At 43.2% G+C, this 24,405-nt stretch overlaps 1 protein-coding gene across 1 annotated transcript; it reads right to left on the minus strand.

Moving 5' to 3' along the window:
* Nucleotides 1–2,016: 2,016 nt before the first annotated feature.
* Nucleotides 2,017–20,041, minus strand: TEX36 (testis expressed 36). Its single transcript, XM_049855107.1, has 4 exons — nt 19,991–20,041; nt 11,069–11,200; nt 9,477–9,557; nt 2,017–2,313 (listed from the first exon to the last, which is right to left on the minus strand). Exons 1-4 carry the CDS (start codon nt 20,039–20,041, stop codon nt 2,017–2,019), a joined length of 561 nt encoding a protein of 186 aa, XP_049711064.1.
* Between the last annotated feature and the right edge of the window lie 4,364 nt (nt 20,042–24,405).

The following is a 24,405-nucleotide window of genomic DNA, read 5'->3' on the forward strand; positions in this document are numbered from 1 at the left end:
AAATGTTAGAAATAATGTCAAATTATCACTTTTGCTAATGATACAATTGTCTACATAGGAAATCCAGGAGAATCACCTGAAAAAGTCATTAGAACTAAGAAAGCGTATCCAGGTGAACAAATACAAGATTTGCATGCAAAAATCAGTATCTTTCTCATGCATTAGCCAAAACTAATCTAAAAAATCCAAACCCAACCCAGTGCCCTCAAGTGGATTCCGACTCATAGCGACCCCATAGGACAGAATAGAACTGCCCCATAGAGTTTCCAAGGAGTGTCTGGCGGATTCGAACTGCCAACAGTTTGGTTAGCAGCTGTAGCACTTAACCACTACGCTACCAGGGTTACCCAACTAATCTAAAGGCATAACTAAAAAAAAGACTTTTTAAACATTCAAAATAGCCCTGAAATCTCAAAATATGCAGGAATAAACAGAGAGAAAAAATCACGTCAGCCTATGTGAGCAAAATTATAAAACGTTACTGAAGGATATATAAAATAAGATTTGCATAAATGAGGATACACCATAGTATAAGGGTATCGTTTCCCCATAAATTATTATCTAAATTCAAGACAATTCCTATCAAATTGCCAAGGGCATTTGTTTTAACTTGACAAGTTTATTCTTAAATTCATCTATAGAAAAAATATCTAAGAATAGGCAAGAAAATTTATGCACAGAATGATGATGACACTGTTCAGTTTCTAGAAGGGAAATATCAAATTGCCACTGGATGAAAACAGGTACTCAACTTGGCTAATCAGAACAATGCAAAAGAAGGAAGCAACAAGATATCATTTGTTGCCCTTACCAGTTGCCATCAAGTTGATCCAGACTCATGGCAACCCCATGTGTTACACTGTAGAACTGCTTCATAAGGTTTTCTTGGCTGTAACCTTTTTATGGAAGCAGATCGCCAGGCCTTTCTTCGGCAAGGCCACTGGGTGGTTTTGAATGCTAACCTTTAGGTTAGTGGCCGAGTGCCAACACTTTATGCCACGAGGGCTGCCTGTTTTTGTCCTTCAATGCCCTAAAAGATAATGTGAGGGTGGAGAAAGGCAAACTCACAGATGCTGTTGGTAAGAGTATAATTTGGTCCGGTCTTTTTCAAAGGCAATCTGTTCTTTATCATTTAAATTACATTTAAATGATAAATGTAATTTGTTTATTTATTTGCTTATTAAAACTTTACATGAGCATACCATCTAATCCAAGATTTATAAGGTAACTTTTCAGAGTCTACTCTAGAGGTGCGTGTAAACATGCACCCCAAGAAGCCGATCAAGCGAGTTTATGTAGTATGGTGTCTGATAGCAAAAAATTAGAATGAGTTCAAATGTCCATGGTGCATCTATATTAGGGAATGCAATGCAGCAGTTTCAAAAAATTAATCTATTCATACTGAGATTGCAAAAACTCCCAGACACATAAAGTTAAACATAAAAAAGAAAGTTGTAGGATTTATGTCCTGTGTGTTGTAGTGTATGTTTAAAATTTTATGTATTTATGCACATGCATAAAATTTTAAACATACACTGTTTATATGTGATTGTAAAATGCACAGGAAAAAAACAAACGGTAAGATGTGATATCAAGGGGGACTGGGCTTCCTCTGTATTGTCTGAAACGTTAAAATGAAAATGTAACCCGTATCTTAATTATGTAATTTTAAAACTCCCTTGAGAGTAAATGTGGCAATGTTAAGTTTATTTACACACGTACATGTCTTTATTTTGTAAGGACTTGAATGCTTTTCAACCTTATTAAAAATCATAAAAATATTTTAAAGACAGGGAGAGTTAACATAATTCGTTGCCCTTCCAGTTTCCCAATATAATGACTTTAACCTCTATGTTGTCACTGCAAGGCAGTTTCATTAAAGTATTACAATCTCTAATCTGTAATTCTGAAACAAATCTTATGTTAAATGGTCATGCTGGATCAGACGATGTTTACTTTTAGAATGTCTGATGAAATACCAATATCACAAGACTCATCAACAGTCTTCTGGAAAGATTAGGGCTCCAGTGGGGAAGTTGCCTTTTTGTCAATAGCGAATCTCACTTTTGGTTTCTTTTTCAAAAAGTCTGTATAGCTTCTTTCAGGAATAAATTTAAAGGTGTTCCATATTTCACCATGATGTCTTGGGAAGCGCCTGAAAAATGGGACCACCACGGCTTCCTTATAGACATAAGATATTTGGTTATTTGAAAAGCCATCAAGACAAGATGGAACATAGTCACATGCCCAAAGATTGAAATTTCTTGAAACTTGTTGCCTTTTTTCTGTGGAAACCTTCTTACGTCCCAGGCCCTAGGGGAGAATCATGAGAAGATTAGGAGAGAAACATTCAACCAAGATCACACAGTTATGAGAACTTTATGAAATCCAGTTACATTATATCCTATGTTTAAATGCGCCATATGACAACTGTTAACAAGAATGCTCCCTTACCAACCTGTTGCAGGCTGTAAATCTACACAGCGTCCTGGTGGTGTTTTGTGATTCTCTGCACAGGCTTCCAGTCCCGCCCAGAAGAATGGACTTGTAGAGACATGGCAGACAGAAATCAGAAAGCATGCCCAGACACAGCCTATTAGCCAGCCTCAAACACCAGGACCCTGGGGAGGTCCTATACCATCTATTATGGTTTGAATTATGTCCCTCAAAAATATGGGTTGTAAATCCTACTATATCTGTGGCTATAACTCCATTTGGGAATACGGTTTTCTTTGTTATGTTAAAGAGGCAGTATCAGTGTAGGGTGTGTCTTAAGTCAAGCTCTTTTGAGATATAAAAGAGCAAGATTAAGCAAGCAAGCAGCAGTGGGGGAAGATAGATGCCATACCACATGAAGAACACCAAGGAGCTAATAAACAAGATGAAAAGAGATAAGAACCTTCCCCCAGAGCTGACAGAGAAAGAAAGCTGTCCACGAGAGCCAGTGCCCTGAATTCAGACTTCTAGCCTCCTAAACTGTGAGAACGTAAATTTCCTCTTGTGGTATTTATGTTTACCGGCCCTAGGTAACTGAGACAGCATCTCTGCACCCAGCCTCAGTGTATCCAGTCCTGGGTGCACTCCAACTCTAGGTGGGGCAGGTGGCTCTCAGTGTGAGAAGTCTGGAGAGGCTGAATTCTGCTCCATCTTTGAGGGTTCCTCAAAGGAAATAGCACCGTGGGCTCCTGCTCACAAGCTTCCTTGTTGACTGTCAGCACCTCACATGTGGACCTGAGAATTAATGTGCATTCAAAGCTATGTATTCAATTTGATCACAACTATGTGAAAACTGAAGAAGAAACACTACATTTAGACAAAAGATGAAAAAGAAACAGATACAACATAAAGTGAGGCTGATTTTCGTAAGGGTCAGCATCATGCAGGTCACAGCAGGAAACAGATGACACACTCAAATAGGAATAATGTGAGGAGTTTCATAAGGAGACATTTACATACGTGTCACACATGTGGGGGCAAACCCCAAGGGTCGGTGCCTCTAGACCCAAGGGGTACAGGGAGGGATCTAGTGCACACAGACCAGCCCCGGGGCAGGGCAGGGAGAAGAGAGGGCATGTGGTTCTGGAGAGACAAATGGAAGATACTGTGCACACTGTCCAAGCATTCTTTCTAAAAATTACTTGAGCATACTCCAGGAAAATGAAAAAACAAATAAAAGGGAGGGATGAAAAGGAGAAAGAGCCACAAGGAAAGCAACAAGTAAAACTTATCATTAAGTCTAAGACTTGCTGATAATGGGACTATGAAATGTATTAAAACTGTGAAGTAAGAATTCATAAAAAAGAAAGATAATACCAATTTGGAACTGAAACTCCAGAGATTTCAACAAGCTTGATAGGGAGGTTAGGACCAACCACTGCTTTGAACTCCAGGTGGCACCACTTAACCTTATCCTAAACGATGACACCTCCTGCAGCTGGGAGCACACAACCTGTACCTCTGAACACAACAGAATTCCAGGAGGGTAAGTGAAGGGGTAAAGCACTCTGAGGGTCTTGCCTCATTCTTGGGAAACAGCTATTAACTTTTATATTGGTAGGGTAATATAAGTGTTAATATATTTCTTAAATATTTACTGTATTTTTAAGCAAATAACACACACATTCTACATTTGTTTGTTAACTGTGCTATCCCCCGTGAGGTATTTTTGTAAGCATGCTATGCTAATTTTTTTTACAGCAATATGTAAAAAAAAAAATTGGCATAGCAGTGTGTTATTTACATAAAAATATGGTATACTTAAGAGTAACCACTAGTTGCATATCAATAGAAGACAGAATGGGTAAATACATGCAACCAATCCAGCAAAGTTAGGACAGGAAGAAAAAGAAACAACATGCAAACATGATAAAAAGAAAACATAAAATGAGATGGCAAAAATAAAACCAAAACAAATTGTCACAAAAATATGAATGTTTAAATTTTCATATAAAGAAATGATGACTTTTATAGGAATTAGAGAAGGAAATGTTGCCACAATGAGCATCTGCCTCCTAGATCATGAGGCCAGAAGAATTGGATGGTGCCCAGCTACCATTAGTGAATGTTTTAATCTAAGGTTCTATAGAAGAATCTTGATCAAAATGGGGGTGGAAGGGATAAACAGAATTTTAAATTCTCAATGGAATCCAGACTTTCTGGAGTCATTGAGGCTGAGTGAAGAATTGAAACTATTGCCCTGAGAAAACCTTTAAACCTTCAAATTAAAACCAAAAGTTTCCCCAGGTGTTTACTTTGAACCAACCAATAATTTAGCCTAATTAGTAAAGTATGTCTGCCTTGAGCATTGTGCTCTTTCAAAGATTCCCTTTTGTAAAAAAAAAAAAATCTAACCCTATAGCAAATGTAAAACCTTCTTCTAAATATTTTTTAGTTAAAAGAGAAATTTTAAGTATATTATAGGCTATTTGTAAGCAAATAATAATGAAGCTCTACTTCGAAAAACCTTTAGGATGTAGCCAAAGCAGTAACAGAAGACTATTCATAGTCTTAAATAAATTTATTAACAAAAAGGATTGCTAGCACATAAACTAAACATTCAACTGAAAAATAAAAAAAATATTTTTTAAAAAAGAATATTTTAAAGACAATACCATGTGCAGCTTATACCAATAAATTTGAAATGAACTGGATAAATTCTAGGTAAGCCTAGAAGAGATTAGAATGACCCTGTTCAAGAAGAGATAAAAAGTTGGAATAGGTTAATAATTAAGGGAGAAATTGAGAAGGTAGTAAAATAATTACTCTAAAAAAGATCTCAAACCCACATAATTTTATGGGCAAATTCTAAGTAACATTTGTTAATCTGAAAATCCTCATGTTATGTAAACTGTTCCAGAACACAGAGAAAGTTGGAAAGCTTCCAAAGCTTTCTACAAGACTAGCCTAACTCTGATAAAAATACATGTGGTACAGTCTCATTTATATAATTTAAAGGACACATATTTATGTGTGCATGCTTGCAAGTGAATTGCAAAAATTCTCAAATTTTACCTACCAAATTGATATCAGCATCGAGCCTTCAAAATGAGATTGTGAGGGTAAAAAATAAGAATGTTAATTTTAATTTTACACACTTCTGTATTTTTTGAAATTTTTTAAGGACATATGTTATTTGATCATTCAGAAAACAATTTTAAAAGATTCCATTTGGAAAAAAGGACAGAGTGGATATTCTGGTTGTTTATCCAACTCTGCAAGAGGCAAACCAGATTTTTTAGGTTCTGCCGTTTCAATTGTAGCCTAGAAAAAAAGAGTAACTTTGGACATGTTGTTTAACTTCAGTAGTTCTGTTTTCTCACCTGAAAATTGGGGGTGATACAAGTAATTAGCCCACAGAGTTGTTGATCATGAGATAATACGAAGCACTAATACACGGCAAGGAGGTCTGCGGGCGCAGTGGTTAAAGCGCTTGTCCGCTAACCAAATTATTGGCGGTTTGAACTTATCAGCTGCTCCGTGGTAGGAAGATGTGCCAGTCTGCTTCCATAAAGATTAAAACCTAGGAAACCATATAGGGCAGTTCTACTCTGTCCTATAGGGTCATTATGAGACTGCAACAGGTTCAACAATGGCAAATGCTCAGCAATGGTAAGTATTATTAACATCATCATCTTCTTGGACTTTCAGGTTCAGAAAGGAATCTCAGAAGTCACCTGATACAACTCTCAATCTAAGATGTGTTAACTAAGTGCTGTCCAGTATGATAACCATTCTCCAGTATGGTAACTGCTATCCAATATGCCCACCACGTGTCTGTCAGTTTGTAATACTGTGGGGCTTGCATGTTGCTGTGATACTGGAAGCTATGCCACAGGTATTCAGATACCAGCAGGGTCACCCACGGAGGACAGGTTTCAGGTGAGCTTCCAGACTAAGAAGGACCTGGCAGTCAACTTCTGAAAAGAATTAGTCAGTGACAAGCTTATGAATAGCAGAGAAACATTGTCTGATATAGTGCTAGAAGATGAGCCCCCCAGGTTGGAAGGCACTCAAGGGACAACTGGGGAAGAGCTGCCTCCTCAAAGTAGAAAAAAAGAGTTGACCTTAATGACGTGGATGGAGTCAAGCTTTTGGGACCTTCCTTTGCTGATGCGGCATGACTCAAAATGGGAATAAAGAGTTGCAAACATCCATTAATAATCAGAACATGGAATGTACGAAGTATGAATCCAGGAAAATTGGAAATCAAAAATGAAATGGAATGCATAAACATCAATATCCTAGGCATTAGTGAGCTAAAATTGACTGGTATCATACATGAAGAAAGCAAGAGGTCATTAAAAAGACAGAAAAGAAAGAAAAGACCTAAAGGGATGTCAGGAGAGACCCTGAAACTTGTTCTTGGATGTCGAGTAGTTAAATCAAAAGGAAAAAATGTTGAAGTAAAAGAGTTGAACAGAAGATTTCAAAGGGCAGCTCAAGAAGACAAAGTAAAGTATTATGATGACATGTGCAAAGAGATGGAGATAGAAAACCAAAAGGGAAGAACACACTCAGCATTTCTCAAGCTGAAAGAACTGAAGAAAAAATTCAAGCCTCGAGTTGCAATAGTGAAGGATTCTGTAGGGAAAATATTAAACGACACAAGAAGCATCAAAAGAAGATGCAAGGAATACACAGAGTCATTATACCAAAAAGAACTGGTCAACATTCAACCATTTCAAGAGGTAGCATATGATCAGGAACTGATGGTACTGAAGGAAGAAATCCAAGCTGTACTGAAGGCACAGGCAAAAAATAAGGCTCCAGAAATTGACAGAATATCAATTGAGATGTTTCAACAAACAGATGCGGCACCGGAAGTGCTCACTCATCTATGCCAAGAAATTTGGAAGACAGCTACCTGGCCAACCGACAGGAAGAGATCCACGTTTACGTCTATTCCCAAAAAAGGTGATCCAACCGAATGCGGAAATTATAGAATAATATCATTTATATCACTCACTAGCAAAATTTTGCTGAAGATCATTCAAAAGCAGCTGCAGCATATATCCACAAGGAACTGCCAGAAATTCAGGCCGGATTCTGAAGAGGATGGAAACCAGGGATATCATTGCTGATGTCAGATGGATCCTGGGTGAAAGCGGAGAATACCAGAAGGATGTTTACCTGTGTTTTATTGGCTATGCAGAGGCATTCAACTGTGTGGATCATAACAAATTATGGATAACATTGCAAAGAATGGGAATTCCAGAACACTTAATTGTCCTCATGAGGAACCTGTACATAAATGAAGAGGCAGTTGTTCGGACAGAACAAGGGGGTACTGGGTGGTTTAAAGTCAGGAAAGGTGTGCATCAGGGTTGTATTCTTTCACCATACCTATTCAATCTGTTTGCTGAGCGAGTAATCTGAGAAGCTGGACTATATGAAGAAGAATGGGGCATCAGGATTGGAGCAAGACTCATTAACAACCTGCGATATGCAGACAACACAACCTTACTTGCTTCAAAATGAAGAGGCCTTGAAGCATTTACTGATGAAGATCAAAGACCGCAGCCTTCAATATGGATTACACCTCAATATAAAGAAAACAAAAACAACTGGACCATCATGATAAACGGGGAAAAGATTGAAGTTGTCAAGGATTTCATCTTACTTGGATCCACAATCATTACCCACGGAAGCAGCAGCCAAGAAATCAAAAGACCCATCGCAATGGGCAAATTGGCTACAAAGGACCTCTTTAAAGTGTTGAAGAGCAAAGATGTCACCTTGAAGACTAAGGTGCGCCTGACCCAAGCCATGGTATTTTCAATTGCATCATATGCATGTGAAAGCTGGACAATGAATACGGAAGACCGAAGAATTGATGCCTTTGAATTGTGGTGTTGGTGAAGAATATTGAATATACCATGGACTGCCAGAACAACAAACAAGTCTGTCTTGGAAGAAGTACAACCAGAATGCTCCTTAGAAGCAAGGATGGCAAGACTATGTCTTACAAACTTTGGACATGTTGTCAGTAGGGATCAGTCTCTGGAGAAGGACATCATACTCAGTAAATACAGGGTCAGTGGAAAAGAGGAAGACCCTCAACAAGACAGATTGACAGAGTGGCTACGGCAATGGGCTCAAGCAAAAGGATGATTGTGAGCGTGGCGCAGGACCAGGCAGTATGTCGTTCTGTGGTACATTGGGTCACTATGAGTCAGAAGCAAATTGGCAACACCTAACAACCACAACAAATCCAATATGGTAGCCACTATCAAACACTTGAAACATGGGCCATCCCGACTGAGCTGTGTCGTAAAGTGTAAAACACAAATCGGACTTCACTGGCTTAGTTTGGAAAAAGGAATTCCAAAATATCTCAATTATTTGTATATTGATTACATGTTGAAGTGATAATTTTGAGAAACATGGAGTTATATAAAAATATTAAGATTAAGTTCACTTGTTTCTTTTTAGTATTCTTAATGTGGCTACTGGAAAATGTAGGATTCCATGTGAGGTTCGCATTATGCTTCTGTTGCAGTTAACCACCACTAACCAGACTTTGCTCACGCTCTCCGACGATGGGGGACTCACCACCTGTACCCATGGACAACTCCAGTTATTAGGAAGTCCTTCCTTGTAATATGTAAGCTCCCCTCCCTGCCACCCTCCTTGTGGGCCTTGGCTCTACCGTCCAAAGACACCATGCCTCTTTCCCATGAAAGATCTTCACAAGAAAGCTCACGATGAGAAAATTTACAGCAAGTCACCTTGAGAAGTAGGAAGAGCACACAAACCTGAGGCAAAAGGCTGGTGTCGACCTTAAAAGCTGTGTGGAAATTTGGGAGTTTCATGCATTTTTTTTTTTTTGGTAACCTGTTATGAATCTTGTTTAAGACCTTGTTTTAATGTTGACCTTGATCTCGTTTTGAGGTCAGGAAGTCCTCTATCTTCAATGTGCCTCAGAAAATCAACAGCCCTGATGTTGTCCCCCGTTTTATTTGGAAAGAACTACTCACAGTGTCAAAGTAGTACCCAGTGTTCTCAAAGCTGTGCCGGTTGTCGTGGACGGAGAAGGGGAAGTTGTTATTTACAGCTTGCTGGAAAAGAGCGAGGGAAGAGGTTAGAAGGCACACATCAGAAACTCAGGGTGCTTTCAGGACTGGGACACGGGGAGCGGGGAAGGAAGGTTGAGGAGGCAAGTGATCTCAGAGTAAAGAAATGAACCCACCACCAGAGGACAAACAGCCCAGGACAGTGAGGTCACACATGTCTGTGGTGGATCAAGGCTTTGAAACCAATCTTATCGCCAACTTTCTGAAATCATAAAAATCCTCTTTCAAAACACCTTATTTGGAGGAAAGAAGGAAAAGTTTATGGGCTTCTGAACTGAAAGCTGGAAAGGATGTTTGAGTCCTTCATTTGGGCGGTAAGGATCCTGGGAGAGCAGAGCGCTAGTCCAAGGACCCAGGTGAGGAGCAGGCGTAAACTCAGTACCACTGAGGTTGCTCGTGAATCATAGGCGGTGAACTATGAGCCGTAACCAAAGGTGTTGCTTCGTGTCTTTAGATGAACCTGACGTGGCCACCTGGACCAAGAGGTACCTCCTTCTGGAGCATGTAGGGAAATGGGGCAGGGGCCTGGGCTTGTCAAAATGATGAGGTGTGAGGTGAGCATGCTGCCACCATTTAGGGTCCAGGCTGGTACGCGTGCAGTTCCTCATAAGGAAGACTCATCTGGCCACACAGGCTCTGCTGGTGAATTTCATGTGTCAACTTGGCTTGGCTATGGTGCCCAGTCGCTTGGTCAAACACTAGTCTAGATGTTGCTGTGAAGGCATCTTGCAGATATGATTATCATTTACAATCAGGCTCCTCTAAGTAAAGGAGATTATTCTTGATAATGTGGGTGGGTCTCATCAGAGCCAAAACTGAGGTTTCCTGGAGAAGGGATTCTTAAGACGGGTTTCCAGCTGCCAGCCTGCCCTACAGATCTCACTTGCCAGCCGCCACAACTGCATAAACCGATTCCTTAAATAAATCTCTTCGGCGTGTGTGTGTGTGTGTGTGTGTACCATCACCCCACTGTCAGTGTGTTGTTCTGTGGTAGCTTGGGTGTTCCTGTGATAGTGGAAGCTATGCCACCCAGTATTTCAAATACCATCAGGGTCACCCATGGTGTACAGGTTTCAGTGGAATTTCCAGGTGAGGAAGGAAGGAAGGCCTGGTGATCTACTTTTGAAAATTAGCCAATGAAAACACTACGAATCACAACAGAACATTATTCAATACGGTGCTAGAAGATGAGTCCCCTAGGTTGGAAGGCACCACACAATAGCCACAAGAATGGACTCGAACATGTCAACGATCATGAAGATGGCGCAGGACCAGGCAATGTTTTGTTCTGTTATACAAAGGGCCACTGTGAGTTGTAGCCAACTAGATGGCAACCAACAATATGTACGTGTGTGTGTGTGTGTGTGTGTGTGAGTATGCATGTGTATCCTATTGCCTCTGTCCTCTGGAGAACCCTGACTGATACAAACGCCAATGGTGCTGCCCCCTTTGAGAGCACTGGGGGCATCTGGCTGCAGCCCCCTCTCCACACTCACGTTCTCCCGGACTTTGTATATCGGTGGTAGCTTCCCCTCCACTTGACAAGTCAAATGTGGAACATGAGGCTGTTTTAACATAGCGCTTGTGATGGATTCTGGTGTCTTCTGCGTGAGTCCAATGTGAGGGAACTGGAAAGACAGTGCATGTCTTGATTAAAACCAGACACATCTGAACCTACAGACCAAGTATCAGAGCTTCCTCCATAAAGTGATTAAAATGCAATTTGGGTGCTTCTGGCATCCAGTGGAAATGGCATTATTTTTGTAATTTTAAAGTATTTTTTCCAAGACAAGAAAACACTGTAATGACCTGCTGGTTTCAAGTTACAGGGGCCACCTCTGCTGCACCCACGCCTAAACTATTTCCAGGCCTGGAGGTTGGCGTCGGCCTCAGCAAGAGCAGACAGCACTCAGAGGAGACAGAAGTGGGTTGTCTGAGGTCCTCCTTCCGGGCAGGGAGCTCCCAGTACTTGAGATCAGGGATCCAGCCCACATTCGTGGAGGTGAGCCCAACCTCCAGCAACACAGTACGAGAGTGGCCCGAGAACATGGGACCCCACTGACCTCCAATGAGAATGTAGGGTGGTGGAGAGTGGGGACTTCTAGGGAAGCAAAGGGGGTAGAAGGATGCAAAGCAAAAAAGTGAGGAAAACGAGGATCACTTAGGAGAGCCCTAGGGATCAAAACCTGTGAAAAGAAGGGAGGAAGCAGGTGCGGGGAGAGGGAGGCACTGAGCTGCGATGTCATACCAATGGAGGCCTCAGCAGCCCTGCCTAGGACCTGAGTTGTCCTGACTACGGGCAAGGACACCCGGCCTTTGTGTTCCCTGATGGCTCAGACATCTGTGGGGCTGCCACAGGAAAAGGAGCTGACCGTGGGCGAGGTAGCTGTCCTCAGCCGAGGAGTCCTGAGGGGTAGACTGTGAGGGCCACTTTCTCAGGACCAGGGGAATAAGCCCTTCTTCCTGAGGAGGATGTGGGTGACACTTCATAGCCACTGCAGCTCACTTCAATTTTATTTGAAAGCCACCCCAACAAAGTAGGCACCGAAGACCTTAGGGATCTCTAGGAGTGGAAAACAGGCGGAAACTAAAATACAAATGAAAGGCAAGGGCCTGACTCGATGAAAAGTCCCACAAAGGGAGGAAGCATAACATGGTGCCTGGGCCATGGCTATGGACTCAGAGGCCCTGAATCCAGTCCCAGCTTTCTCTTCTACCAGGTGACCCTATGTAAGAGACTTAACTTTTCCAAGCCTCCGTTTCCTTACCCGTGAAATGGGAATAACACCTTCTTGATAGAATAACTGACCAACCAGCTGCTGCCAAGTCGATTCGACCCATGGTGACCCGCCGCGTGTCAGAGTAGAACTGTGCTCCATAAGGTTTTCAGTGTCTGATTGTTCGGAAGGGGTTCCTTTATACTGCCTCTGGGTGGACTTGAACCTTTCAGTTAGCAGCTGCACACCTTAATTGTTTGTACCACCTGGGGACACTTTATCAGGTAGATTTGTCTAAAAGGGGCAATGCATGCACCCAGGCAAGTTTTTTTTTTTTTTTTTGCTCACAGCTGTCCCCCGTCCCTGAACCCTTTGCTATGTATGGCCTTGAATCAGTCTGCCTTCCTTCTCTTGGATTGTAAGGGCATTGGCCAGCACTGCTATACTCCCTCTGCTCCTTCCCAGGCCACAACATGACTTGATCTTGAGCCGGTGTTTGTTTAAAGTCTGTGCACAAGAGTGTGTTTAGTGTGTTTTACACTCATGCAGACATGGAAGAGATGCTTGGTTAGGAGTTCTACGCAGCTGTGAGAAGAAACAGCTCAGAGGCACACAGCGATGGACCAAAAAAAGCCAAACCAAACCTGTTGCTGCTGAGTCTATTCCGACTCTTAGCGCCCCTATAGGACAAAGTAGAACTGCCTCCTAGGGTTTCCAAGGAGCAGCTGGTGGATTCGAACCACAGACCTTTTAGTTAGCAGCTGTAGCTCTTAATCACTGTGCCACCAGGGATTTGTATCAGCAATGGACAGATCTTCAAAACACAGTTGCTGAGTGGAAAAAAGAAGAGAATGAGAGATATAGCCCCACACTGTTTATGTAAACAGATGATCCCTGTGCACAAACAACAACGCATAATTGTCAAGAACTCCTCCGAATAAAAGAATGTCCATGCACACATTTGAATGGCTGCCAGTGGGGTGAGGAGGGTGGGGATGGGGATTGGGGGTCAAGGGCAAGGAAAAGACCACACCAACTCCCGTGCCTTTATGTGGACGGTCTAGAAGGTTCTGTAGGAAATTGCTCACAGGAGAATCTGGAAGAAGGAAGACTTTCTCTTCACTGTTTCTTAAGTGCATATATCATTGTGGATTTTTCTTCAAAAATGATTGTGTTTTGTTTCTGATTAGAGTTGTAATACATGCTCATGGTTTAGAAGAATTCGAACAATATGGAAAAGCAGAGGAAGGAAGTAAAATTCACCTGAAACCCTATCACCCCTTCCCACTAACTCTTCGGTGACCATCCTTTTCATATATCCCTATAAGGATGTACACACACACACACACACACACATATATAATTCTGGCCCTCATTTTATTGTTATTGTTAGCCACCGTCCATGTGACTCCATGCACAACAGAACAAAATGCTGCTTGGTCCTGTGCCATCCCCATGATTGGCTGTGGATCAGACCAACGTGATCCACAGAGTTTTCACTGGCTGATTTTCAGAAGTAGATCACCAGGCCTTTCTTCCTAGTCCGTCTCAGTCTGGAAGCTCTGCGGAAACCTGTTCAGCATCATAGCAACATGCAAGCCTCCAGTGACAGACAGGTGGTGGCTGCGCATGAGGTGCACTGGCTGGGAATCGAACCTGGATCTCCTGCATGGAAGGTGAGAATTTTACCACTGAACCACCACTGTTTCCTTGCATACACGTTGTTGTTATTATGTGCCGTCGAGTTGGTTCCGATTCACAGCGGCCCTATAGGATAAAGTAGAAATGCCCCACAGGGTTTCCAAGCAGCGGCTGGCGGGTCCTAACTGCCAACCTTTTTTGGCTAGCAGCTGAGCTCTTAACCACTGCGCCACCAGGGCTCCATTGCATACATAGGACCATATTATAAATGTGGTTTTAAAAATGATGAGTACCTTTTCATTTGACAGGAACTTTAAAAAAAAAAAATTTTTTTTTTTTTTTGGTTACTTTCTCTCTCTCCTTCTTGTCACCTCCCGCCCTCCCCCCCCATGCCACCCCCAGAGAACCAATATCAACCACTGAGAGGGGATTTATGCTGCTTTGCAAAAATGGGATCCTATTATGCATACCGCTTGCATCTTGCTTTTCGTACTTAACAATATACCCCGGACATTCTTCAAAGTCAACCTGTTAATTTCTAATTCATCCTGTATTACATTTTCAAAAACCATTTTGAACAATTACCTTTTAAGGGTAAATATAAATAATGCACAGGGTCAACAACCTTTCCTTTCTTCCCTCCTCCAGTTTAGTCGGGTCAACCCTCGGTTCTGGGCAGCTGTGGACAATTGGGTTGAAGGTGGGGGCAGCAGCTCTGACATCAGGAATGTTCTCTCTCACCAGAAACGTGACAACTGACTTGGGTTCATTCGTATTCTGCAAATCCATGAATTGGATCTCTGTTAGAAAAAAGATGGCTCTAGCATTTTAATTTCACTCTTTTAAAATATATCTTTAATGGCTATAACAAGATAGCTGTGAAATAAACCCTTCTGTTAGATATTGTAACCATGAAATATCGCTTTTTAACTAGTCAGCGGTGAAATTTTTGCTGCACTCAATCACTCGATGACTGAAATATTAAAGAAGGAGGTGAAAACCTGCAGAAAAAGTCTTTCCCACCCAGCAGCAGTCAGATGACAGCCAGCAAGGTCAACCGCAAAACAACCATCCCCTCTAATGTGGCAATTACTGCCCTCCCAAATGGTCTGCCTGCCACTGACTCAAGGCCAACAATTTCTTTAATTTTCCCAACTCATCTACAAGTTACTTTGGGAAATGCCAGGATCAGCACTATTCTTTTTTATGCTCTTACATGCTGGTGGCAGAAAGAGTCCACACCAAAGGCTAAGATCAAGCTTGGGGAACATGGCCTCTCCACCTAAAACCCAGGCATGGGGCTACAGTTCTGGAGTCTCGGGTGAAGGATGCTATGCACCTGTGAAAGACTCTTTCTTCCCTTCTGTCTTACTAACAAAACCCTGACTTTGTTTGGGGTGGCAATGTGTCTGGTTAATAAATACCTCCCCAGACTCCCTTGCAGCTAAGTTGGTCATGCAACTCAGTAAGAAGGCAGCCAAAGTCCATCGGACAGGGCTCCTGGAAAAGCTATTGTTTTCCTGATTAAAAGGGGAAGACTTAATTAGTGGGTGCCCTCTGTCCTTTTGTCCTTTGTTTTCCTGCCTGGGTTTGGACTCGATGCTTAGACAGGGAATGTTGTTGTTAGCTGTCATGGCGTAGGCCCCTAACTCACTGTGAAAAAATGGCGTGGCAGCCGGGGAGGGGCATCTGACCTCCTCTAACTTTACAAGTGGGAAACAGAAATCTTTATCCACATCAACAGCCCGAGGCTGATTGCTGTGAGGTGGAGTTCAGACACGTCTCTACCCTCCCATCTTTTTACCAATTCTGACACAAGCTGCCCCTCCCTTGGCACTCTCTACTTCTCTGCTGGGCTCAGTAATTTGCTGCAATGGCCACACAAAACACACAAACCATACTAGCAGTTAGGAGGTTTATTAGCAAAATAAAAAAATAATAAAAGGTTACAATTCCTGATACAGTTCTCTGATCAGATAGCTTCTTCTCAGTCATGCCCACAGGTAGGCCTCTCCCTGGCCCTTGGCCTCTTAGCCCCTCAGGCTTCTTGGGCCTCTTGGCCCCACCTCTGCCCTGCTTGGTCAAGTGTTACAAAGCTCTTTAGCTCTGCCAAAAAGTGCCTAGTCACCCCACTCTGCCATCAATCCTTGGCCTGAGGGCGCTCTGCTCTCTAGCTCCATGGGTCAGCAAGCCTAGCTCCACTGACAGGTGCTTGGAGGCACCTCACTCCTCCAGCAAGCCTCCAGCCAGAAGGCGGTCAGCTTTCTCACTCTGTGGGCTAGGAAGCCCACTGCACCATTTCCTGGTTCTGCTGCTTCTGCTGCCACCATTTCTCTGCTGCTGCTTCTCACTGTCTCTCACCATCTCCAGTGTTCAGCTCTTTCTCTCTCTGTCTGCTGGGACTCAGAGGTTCTCAGTGCATGGATCACAGGTCCAAAGGATGTACTGTACTCCTAGCTCTTCTTTCTTGGTAGTAGGTCCCCCCTTTCTGTTTCTGAGGTAACCCATTTTAAGCCTAGCGGGATAGCAAAACTAACAAATCCCCTCATTAGGGTTCTATATACCTTATCTGCATGGTCCCACACCCACAGAGTGCCATGCACCTTATTTGCTTTATTACCAAGCTATCCAATCCCCTTGATTGGCCACAAGCACCTCATTTGCATACTCACAACCAGTCATTTGGTGGGAGTTAAAAGATCATAGGTAGAAGGGCCATATTAAGTAATTCACTGCACTGCATATGGTGACCCTGTGCACAACAGAATGAAACGTTGCCCAGTCCTGCACCATCCCCATGATCAGTCGCGGATCAGACCATTGTGGCCTGTAGAGTTTTTATTGGCTCATTTTCAGAAGTAGGTTGCCAGCCCTTTCTTCATAGTCTATCTTAGTCTGGAAGCTCCTCTGTAACCTGATCAGCATTGTCTTAGTCATCTAGTGCTGCTATAACAGAAATACCACAAGTGGGTGGCTTTAACAAACAGGAATTTATTCTCTCACAGTCTAGGAGGCTAGAAGTCTGAATCTAGGACACCAGCTCCAGAGGAAGGCTTTGGCTCTTGGGGATGGTCCTTGTCATCCATCTTCCCCTGGTCTAGGAGCTTCTCAGTGCCGGGTCCCCTCGCCTAAAGGACATGCTCCACTGCTTGCTCTTATTTCTTGGTGGTAATGAGGTTCCTCTCCTCTCTGCTCGTTTCTTTCTTTTATATTTCAACAGAGATTGACTCAAAATACAACCTAATCCTATAGATTGAGTCCTGCCTCGTTAACATAACTATCTGTAATCCTGTCTTATTAATATCGTAGAGGTTAGGATTTACAACACACTAGATAATCACATCAGACCACAAAGTGGCCTACCACCACACAATACATAGCTTAGCCAAGTTGACACACATTTTTGGGAGACACAATTCAATCTATAACAAGCATCACAGCAACACACAAGCCTCTACTGACAGACAGGTGGTAGCTGTATATGAGGTGCATCGGCCAGGAATCAAACTCAGATCTTCCACATAGAAGATGAGAATTCTACCGCTGAACCACTTCCCCCATCTCCATATGGGGGCATATCCCATACTAAGGATGGCAGATCAGGAAGCTAAAAAGAGCCTGGGTCTCTGATGACTCCCTTGAGCAGCTGTATCAGCCCCGTACTACTTCCAAATTTATTATTACTTGAGAAATAGAAACCTATATTTGGTTAAGACAGTGTAGTCAGTTTTTCATAATGTTCAGTCAAACACAATCCTAACCGATATTGTTGGCGATAGAAAGAGGGGAAGCTACTTAACTTAATGTGGGAAACTTACGTTTTCTCTTCATGGGCATAGTGTTTATAGTCTCAACCACTACGCCACCAGGGTTTCCTAGTTTTACGTAGTTAACACTATTTCCCATTTTACTTTGGCTGCCAGGGAGCTCACAGTCACGTCTGATGCCCAAATAGCTACCAGAGCCCTGGTGGTACAGTGGTAAAGAACGGTTGGCAGTTTCAATCCACCAGCTGCTCCTTGGAAATCCTATGGGGCAGCTCCACTCTGTCCTATAGGGCCGTTATGAGTCAGAATCAGTTCAACGGCAACGGATTTGGGTTTTTTTTTTTTGATGCCATCATGTCGTACTGGTGATTTATTTCACCAGCCCTCATCTCTTATTCTAAAATGTATTTAAACTATTTTACTGTGTGTATTTTCCACACATCACCTTAAATCTTTGTGGAATGAAGCAAGGTGTGTTAAAAAAAAAAAAAAAAAAAGGGAAAGCATATATCTATATGTAGTAGTGAAGGTCCCCGGGTAGCACAAACAGTTTGTGTTCAAGTACTAACCTAGAGGTTAGTGGTTCAAACCCACCCAGTGGTACCACAGAAGATAGGCCTGGCAATTTGTTTTCATAAAGATTACAGCTGAGAAAACACTATGAAGCAGTACTACTCTGTAATACATGGGATTGCCACGAGTCACATGCAACTGACAGCAACTAACAACACAACAATATGTAACAATTGCTGTTGAGTTGATTCCAACTCAAAGCAACTCTATAGGACAGAGTAGGACCGTCCCACAGAATTTTCAAGGAGTCCCTGGTGGATTCCAACCGCCAACCTTTTGGTAGGCAGCCGCAGCACCTACGCCACCAGGATTTCCAATATGTAACAGTTATCAAGTACTGAGTGGGCACTATGTACCAAGCAGAATATTTACCACTTTTGTATGATTATCTCATTAACCCCCACAATGGCCCTCTAACCTTGGTACGTTATTGCTCCCATTTTACGGATAAAGAAATTGAGATTTAGAAAGACTAATCTAATTAGCCAAAGTCATGCTAAAGTGGGTAGAGTCAGTTTTTGAAGAACTTCAAACCCGAATTTACCAAGGTGTCCTCAATTTTTATTTTTTATGTTTTCTTGTAAACAAATGTAAGAGTTTTCTGTGTATCGCGATCTTAAAAGAGGTTAACTCCATGTCTGGCCCTGATTCTGCCCCTCGTTGCCAAGTATCCGGGTGGGTACAGGTGACAGTCTGCTGCTGTGACTACCCTTGAAATTTCTTTTGTGAATGAATTACAGAAATCAGAAGTGGAAAAGACCTGTCAGCACATGATATATACGTACTAGAGACCAAACAGGAGTCCCTGGTGGTGTAAATGGTTAACGTGCTCAGCTGCTAACCGAAAGGTTGGTGGTTCGAGTCCACCCAGAGGCACCCAGAAAGAAAGTCCTGGTAATATAAAGGTAATATACTTCCGAAAAATCAGCCATTGAAAACCCTACGGAGCACAGCTCTACTCTGACACACACGGGGGCGCCACGAGTCGGAACTGACTTGGCAGCAACTGGTTTTACTGGTCAACACCAAATAAGAGAGGCTCTTGGGCCACAAATGTTTCTTGTAGATAGTGGGATAGTAGTAACTCCCTCTGGGCTTTGTGACCAATATTAAAAGAGAAGGGCCTGGGGAAGAGTGAAGCTGGAAGGCTTGCCAATGATCGAGATGGGCTGATGGTGCCTTCTGGAACTCTTCCCACTCCGTAGTCTGGTGGGAATCAGGTTGTGAGCCAGAAGAAATGTGTTTAGAGGTTTCTAATACAATATTAATTTATTCAGCAAATATCTATTGAGCGCCTTCTCTGTGCCAGATCCTACTATGGGCACTTGGAATTCATCAGTGAATAAAAAGACAAAGACCCCCGCCCTCATGGAGCTTACATTCTAGCTGGGGGACACAAACAATAAACACGATAAAATATGTTATAAAATATGTCAGAAGATATGTGACAGAAAAAAGAAAGAGCAGAGCAGGCAGCAAGTACTGCCTAGTGGGCACTTACAAGGAGCCAGCGTGCTGAGTGTTTTACACACGTGACTTCATTTCGCCTTCCCAGGAACCCCATCAGATTCCCATTTCACTGATGAAGGAGCAGGGGCTGAGTAATTTGTCAAAGGTCACGCTGCCATCGGTAGCAGAAGCAGGATTTGAACTCAGTTCTGCATACTCAGCCAAGCCCATGTGGCACAAGAAAGGTAGCGGAGGGCACCATCTCTCTTACCCATATTCCATCCTTGTCTAAAGGTGGGTTGAAGCATCTTCCTTTGGGCATTCTCTCCAGGAAGCTGATCGTGGCTGAGGCTGGCTGCCTTACCTCTCCATTGCCTCTCAAGCTCTGCACATCTAGGGCGTCACTCCTCCTCCCTGTTCCTGAACTTGAATTCTCAGCCTTTGACCTGGAGGTAAGCTGGGGAATGTCCATTGTTGTCATAGAATCAGAGCTCACCCATCACAATGGGTGGAGGGGACCGGTCATCTGGGTCCTCTGAGGATTCCTGCCACTGCGGCTCCCCAGGTAAGAAGCAGAACCACCAGGTCCCAGGTGAGGAAGTGCCTCAATAGGTCACACAGGTGAGACCAACATAGCCCGGAGGTAACAGCCAACTTTTTGCACCCTCTAATTCCCTCAACCGATTCTATTTGAGTTGGGTGTCCCCATCGTAACCATCTGTCCTAGCCTCCTAGTTTGCAGAGAAGTAAATTGAGTCCCTGGCTAGGGGATGATCTTGTCCACTTCAGGAGCATGATGAAGCCCAGGACCCAAGCCTCTGACCATGCTCCTCCCACAGCTGCAGGTGTACCAGCACAGAGCCAAACACAGGGGACTCAGAGAGAGTAGAATGAAACATTGAGGAATAATTGTTACATGCCAGGTGTTATGCTAAGCTAAACACTTCACACGTTTCATTTTACAGGAAATCTGTGAGAGCTGAAACTGGACGGGACTGCCTTGTTTTTACGGGTCTCACAAGTTTTCCACCCTTGATAGGGCGCAGTCTTACCACTTTTCTATTGCTCTCTATCAGTGGAAAATATTTGAGTTTTCCGCCTTACACAGGTTGCGTTTTCGCAACCCTCAGCATTTACAAATGAGAAAAGGAGACCCAGGCCTCTTTAAACGCCTGCGCCTTAGCCACAGTCATCCTCAGAGGTGAGCTCTTATAGGCCAGGTGCCAAGTGATTGACGCCACGTGCCACGCCAGTGGCCCTTCCCAGTGCACACAAAGCAGGAGCACACCCCATAGATGAAGGTGATGGGCTGGCCACTGCAGAATGTAGCTCCCCTGAAACCTAAAACTAAGCGTAAAATCAAAGAGGAGGGAGTGAGACAAAGGCTTGAATTTAAAAACCTAAAACCGGTGCCATTTCCAACACAGGACTGCATGCACGCTCACTTTGTATCCTCTAGAACTGAAACTTTGTTTTTAAATCTCTTTTGCATCTCCCTTGCAGTGGGTCTTAGGCTCCGTTAAACAAGGTACGTGATCCCTTGTAAAGGTGAGCATTCTCCCTTTTGAATGATTGCTCAAAATGCTAACCAGTTTGTCTAAGAAAATCAGAACTGAATAAAGCCAACCTGGCCAGGAAAAATGAAATTCCTTTTTTTTTTCTTCAGCTAGGATTTCTCTCTCTAAGATTGGGGTAGGGCTGTTCCTTGTTGACAGTGTTATTTTCAGAGGTTTGAATTCCTAGGCTGAACTTTGTGACTCACTGCTCTGAAAACAAATTGTGTAGCTCTCAAGGTCTCTGATCACCAGGGCTAAGAATGCTGGAGGGTCCCGCTCCATCCTGCCCCCTGCCACTGCCCTCTACTCCGAGTGTGGCCCAAAATAGCCTGTGGTGGGAGGGCTGTAAATACCAACTATACAGCAATGTTTATTCCTTCTGCCAACAAATATTTACTCAACACCTGCCATGTGCCAGCACTGTTTGTAGAGAACTCCAAGGGATTTCACAAAAATCAGTTCTTTAAATAGCACCACACGAATTTAGCAACTCACCCAATGGCCTGCACCCCAGATTACTATTAAGCCAAGGTTGTTTTCAGTGAATGACCTACACTGTTTACAGTGAGTTGTCTTTCATCCAACGTATTTGTTGACATGACGGTTTCTGCGTACTTTGAATTGTAGATTTTATATATCAGAAGTCTTAAGGATTTTGTGAATGGTGGGTGGGCCCATCTCTTCTATGCCTTTTCGGTGCTCTACTGCCGTTCTGCATTTTAGTTCATGGATTTTCTGTCTTTTGCAGGAACGAAAGCGGTGGAATTGTGGGTGCTGTGTGGGAATGTTTTCCCATGAGTGTCTGCACACGCCCCACGGGGATGGACCCACAGACACGCACAGGCAGGCTGTGGTTTGTCATTCCACCAAACACAGGTTCCATCTCCACGTTCGTAGCCACTAATCCTGGACCACTTAGCTTGCATCTGGGGAAAGCCAATTCATTCACCACTAAAATGTTGAGCATCTGGGAAATTCTCAGGGACTGAACTGTAAATGGCATTGCTGCTTCACCCTGCAAGGTGAACTATGTGAATTCTTTCTGCGAATAGCAACCCAATTGAGGCAACTCAATTGCAGTTTTTATTACGACACGTGATTCAGATGGTCCTAATGGAAACTGTAATGGACGCACAACACGTTTGTATTCCACACTGAGAAGTCTTCAGGCGTCTGTAATGTGAAACACATTTTTTGTTTTACCCTATGTCTTAGTCATCTGGTGCTGCTGTAACAGAAATACCACAAGTAGATGGCTTTAACAAAGAGGAATTTATTTCCTCACAGTAAAGTAGGCTGAAAGTCCAAATTCAGGGTGTCAGCTCCAGGGGGAGGCTTTCTCTCTCAGTCGGCCTTCTCATCAGTCTTCCCTCAGACAAGGAGCTTCTCTGCACAGGGACCCTGTGTCCAAAGGGCACACTCTGCTCCAGGCACTGCTTTCTTGGTGGTATGAGGTCCCGCCTCTCTGCTCACTTCCTTTTCCTTTTTATCTCTTCAGAGATAAAAGGTGGTTGCAGGCCACACCCCAGGCAAACTCCCTTTACATTAGATCAGGGATGTGACCTTAGTAAGGGTGTTATAATCCCACCCTAATCCTCTTTAACATAAAATTACAATCACAAAATTCAGGACAACCACACAATTTGGCCTAACCAAGTTGACACATATTTTGGGCAGACACAATCCAATCCATGACACCCTATATTGCAGACATTCTGAAAAATTAGCTCCACCTCTCTCCCGTCCTCTCAAGAAAACAGTTCTTGGATGAAGACAAGTAGGACTAATTTGGAAGACAAGAAGGATAAGTTGCCCAACTTGGAAGTTCATTATATTGGAAGATAGAAACTTCCTCTAATATTTAAAAAGAAAAAAAAAAAACAAAACCTTGGCTCTTCCAATATGCATGATACTCCAAATTCAAATTACAGAAGACATGGTCATGGCAATGACTGGATTTGGGGTATCCTTGTTGAAACATGAATTGTTATAAACTTGGCAAATCGTTTCTAGAAAAATTTTTGGTTCATGGATCATTTGTAGAACTGATCACTCAAAGAACGGCTACAGGCAGCCAGCTTGTACTGGATACAGGGGCAGACACGGAACACACAGTCCATCCTCATGAAGCTGGCTGGTGGAGGAGACAGACATTATTAGACAAATAACTGGTTGTAACTATGATAGGTACAGGGTGCTCACAGTCCCTGAGTGGTGCAAATGGATAACACACTTGACTACTAACCAAAATGTTAGTGGTTCCAGTCTACCCAGAGGTGCCTTGGAAGAAAGGCCTGGTAATCTACTTCCGGAAAATCAGCCACTGGAAACTCTATGGAGCCCATTTCTACTCTGAACACATGGGGTCACCATGAGTCAGAATCAACTCAACGGCAACCATAAAAACAGGGTACTCTAAGAGCATATGAGAATGGGATTGATATGATTGGAAAGGTGATCGGAAAGGTGATGAAGAAAAAAAGAATGAGCACAGTGTGCCAAGAGGAGGGTGGCAAAGAGTAGTCCAAGCAGAGGGACAGCCTGTGGGGGCCTTGATATTGAGGGGAGCTGGACTCACTCAAGAAACTGCAAGGAGGCCAGTGTGGCTTTGACACCATGCACACGTGGGCACAAAGGCCAGGAAGCCAGGTCACCCAGGGCTTCATGATGACAAGGATTGTGGACAGGCACCTTGCCTTCTTTGACCTTAACCAACTGACCAAGTGTGAATAGGAGGCAGAGATGCAGGGAATCACACCCACAGCAAAGCCATTCGAGAGCTTCTGCCCTGGGAAGGAAAGCGCTTGAGGAGTAAGACTCGCCATGCAGCAGGCATGTTGAGCTTGTTTGCTCTTTCTCCAAATTCTGGAAAAGACAGGTGGAAATATGCGGTCTGATTCCAGTTTCTCCATGTGTTGGGATTTTTATTATTTCCACTCTGTATTTCAATATTTGTTGCGGTTTACAACAAGACTTTGTGCTATTGCTTTCACCCCTCCGGAAAGACAGCTGCTTTTGTCCTCTCACAGTTTGAATGGAATAGTCTTCAGAAAACACAAAATAAAAGGCAGCAGTAATTACAAGTGTGGCTCCGAATGCAGAGCAGTGAAACGGGAAACGCCAGCCTCCA

The sequence above is a fragment of the Elephas maximus genome, chromosome 16 (genome assembly GCF_024166365.1).
Source record: "Elephas maximus indicus isolate mEleMax1 chromosome 16, mEleMax1 primary haplotype, whole genome shotgun sequence".
In the NCBI taxonomy this organism is placed as follows: domain Eukaryota; kingdom Metazoa; phylum Chordata; class Mammalia; order Proboscidea; family Elephantidae; genus Elephas; species Elephas maximus.

Coding starts and splice junctions, on each gene's coding strand:
- TEX36 (XM_049855107.1), bottom strand. CDS start 20,041: ATGCCCAAAGGAAGATGCTTCAACCCACCTTTAGACAAGGATGGAATA. Junction 9,558..11,068: donor TATACAAAGTCCGGGAGAAC/GTGAGTGTGGAG, acceptor GCTCTTTTCCAG/CAAGCTGTAAATAACAACTT. Junction 2,314..9,476: donor CTGGGTACTACTTTGACACT/GTGAGTAGTTCT, acceptor ATTCTCCCCTAG/GGCCTGGGACGTAAGAAGGT.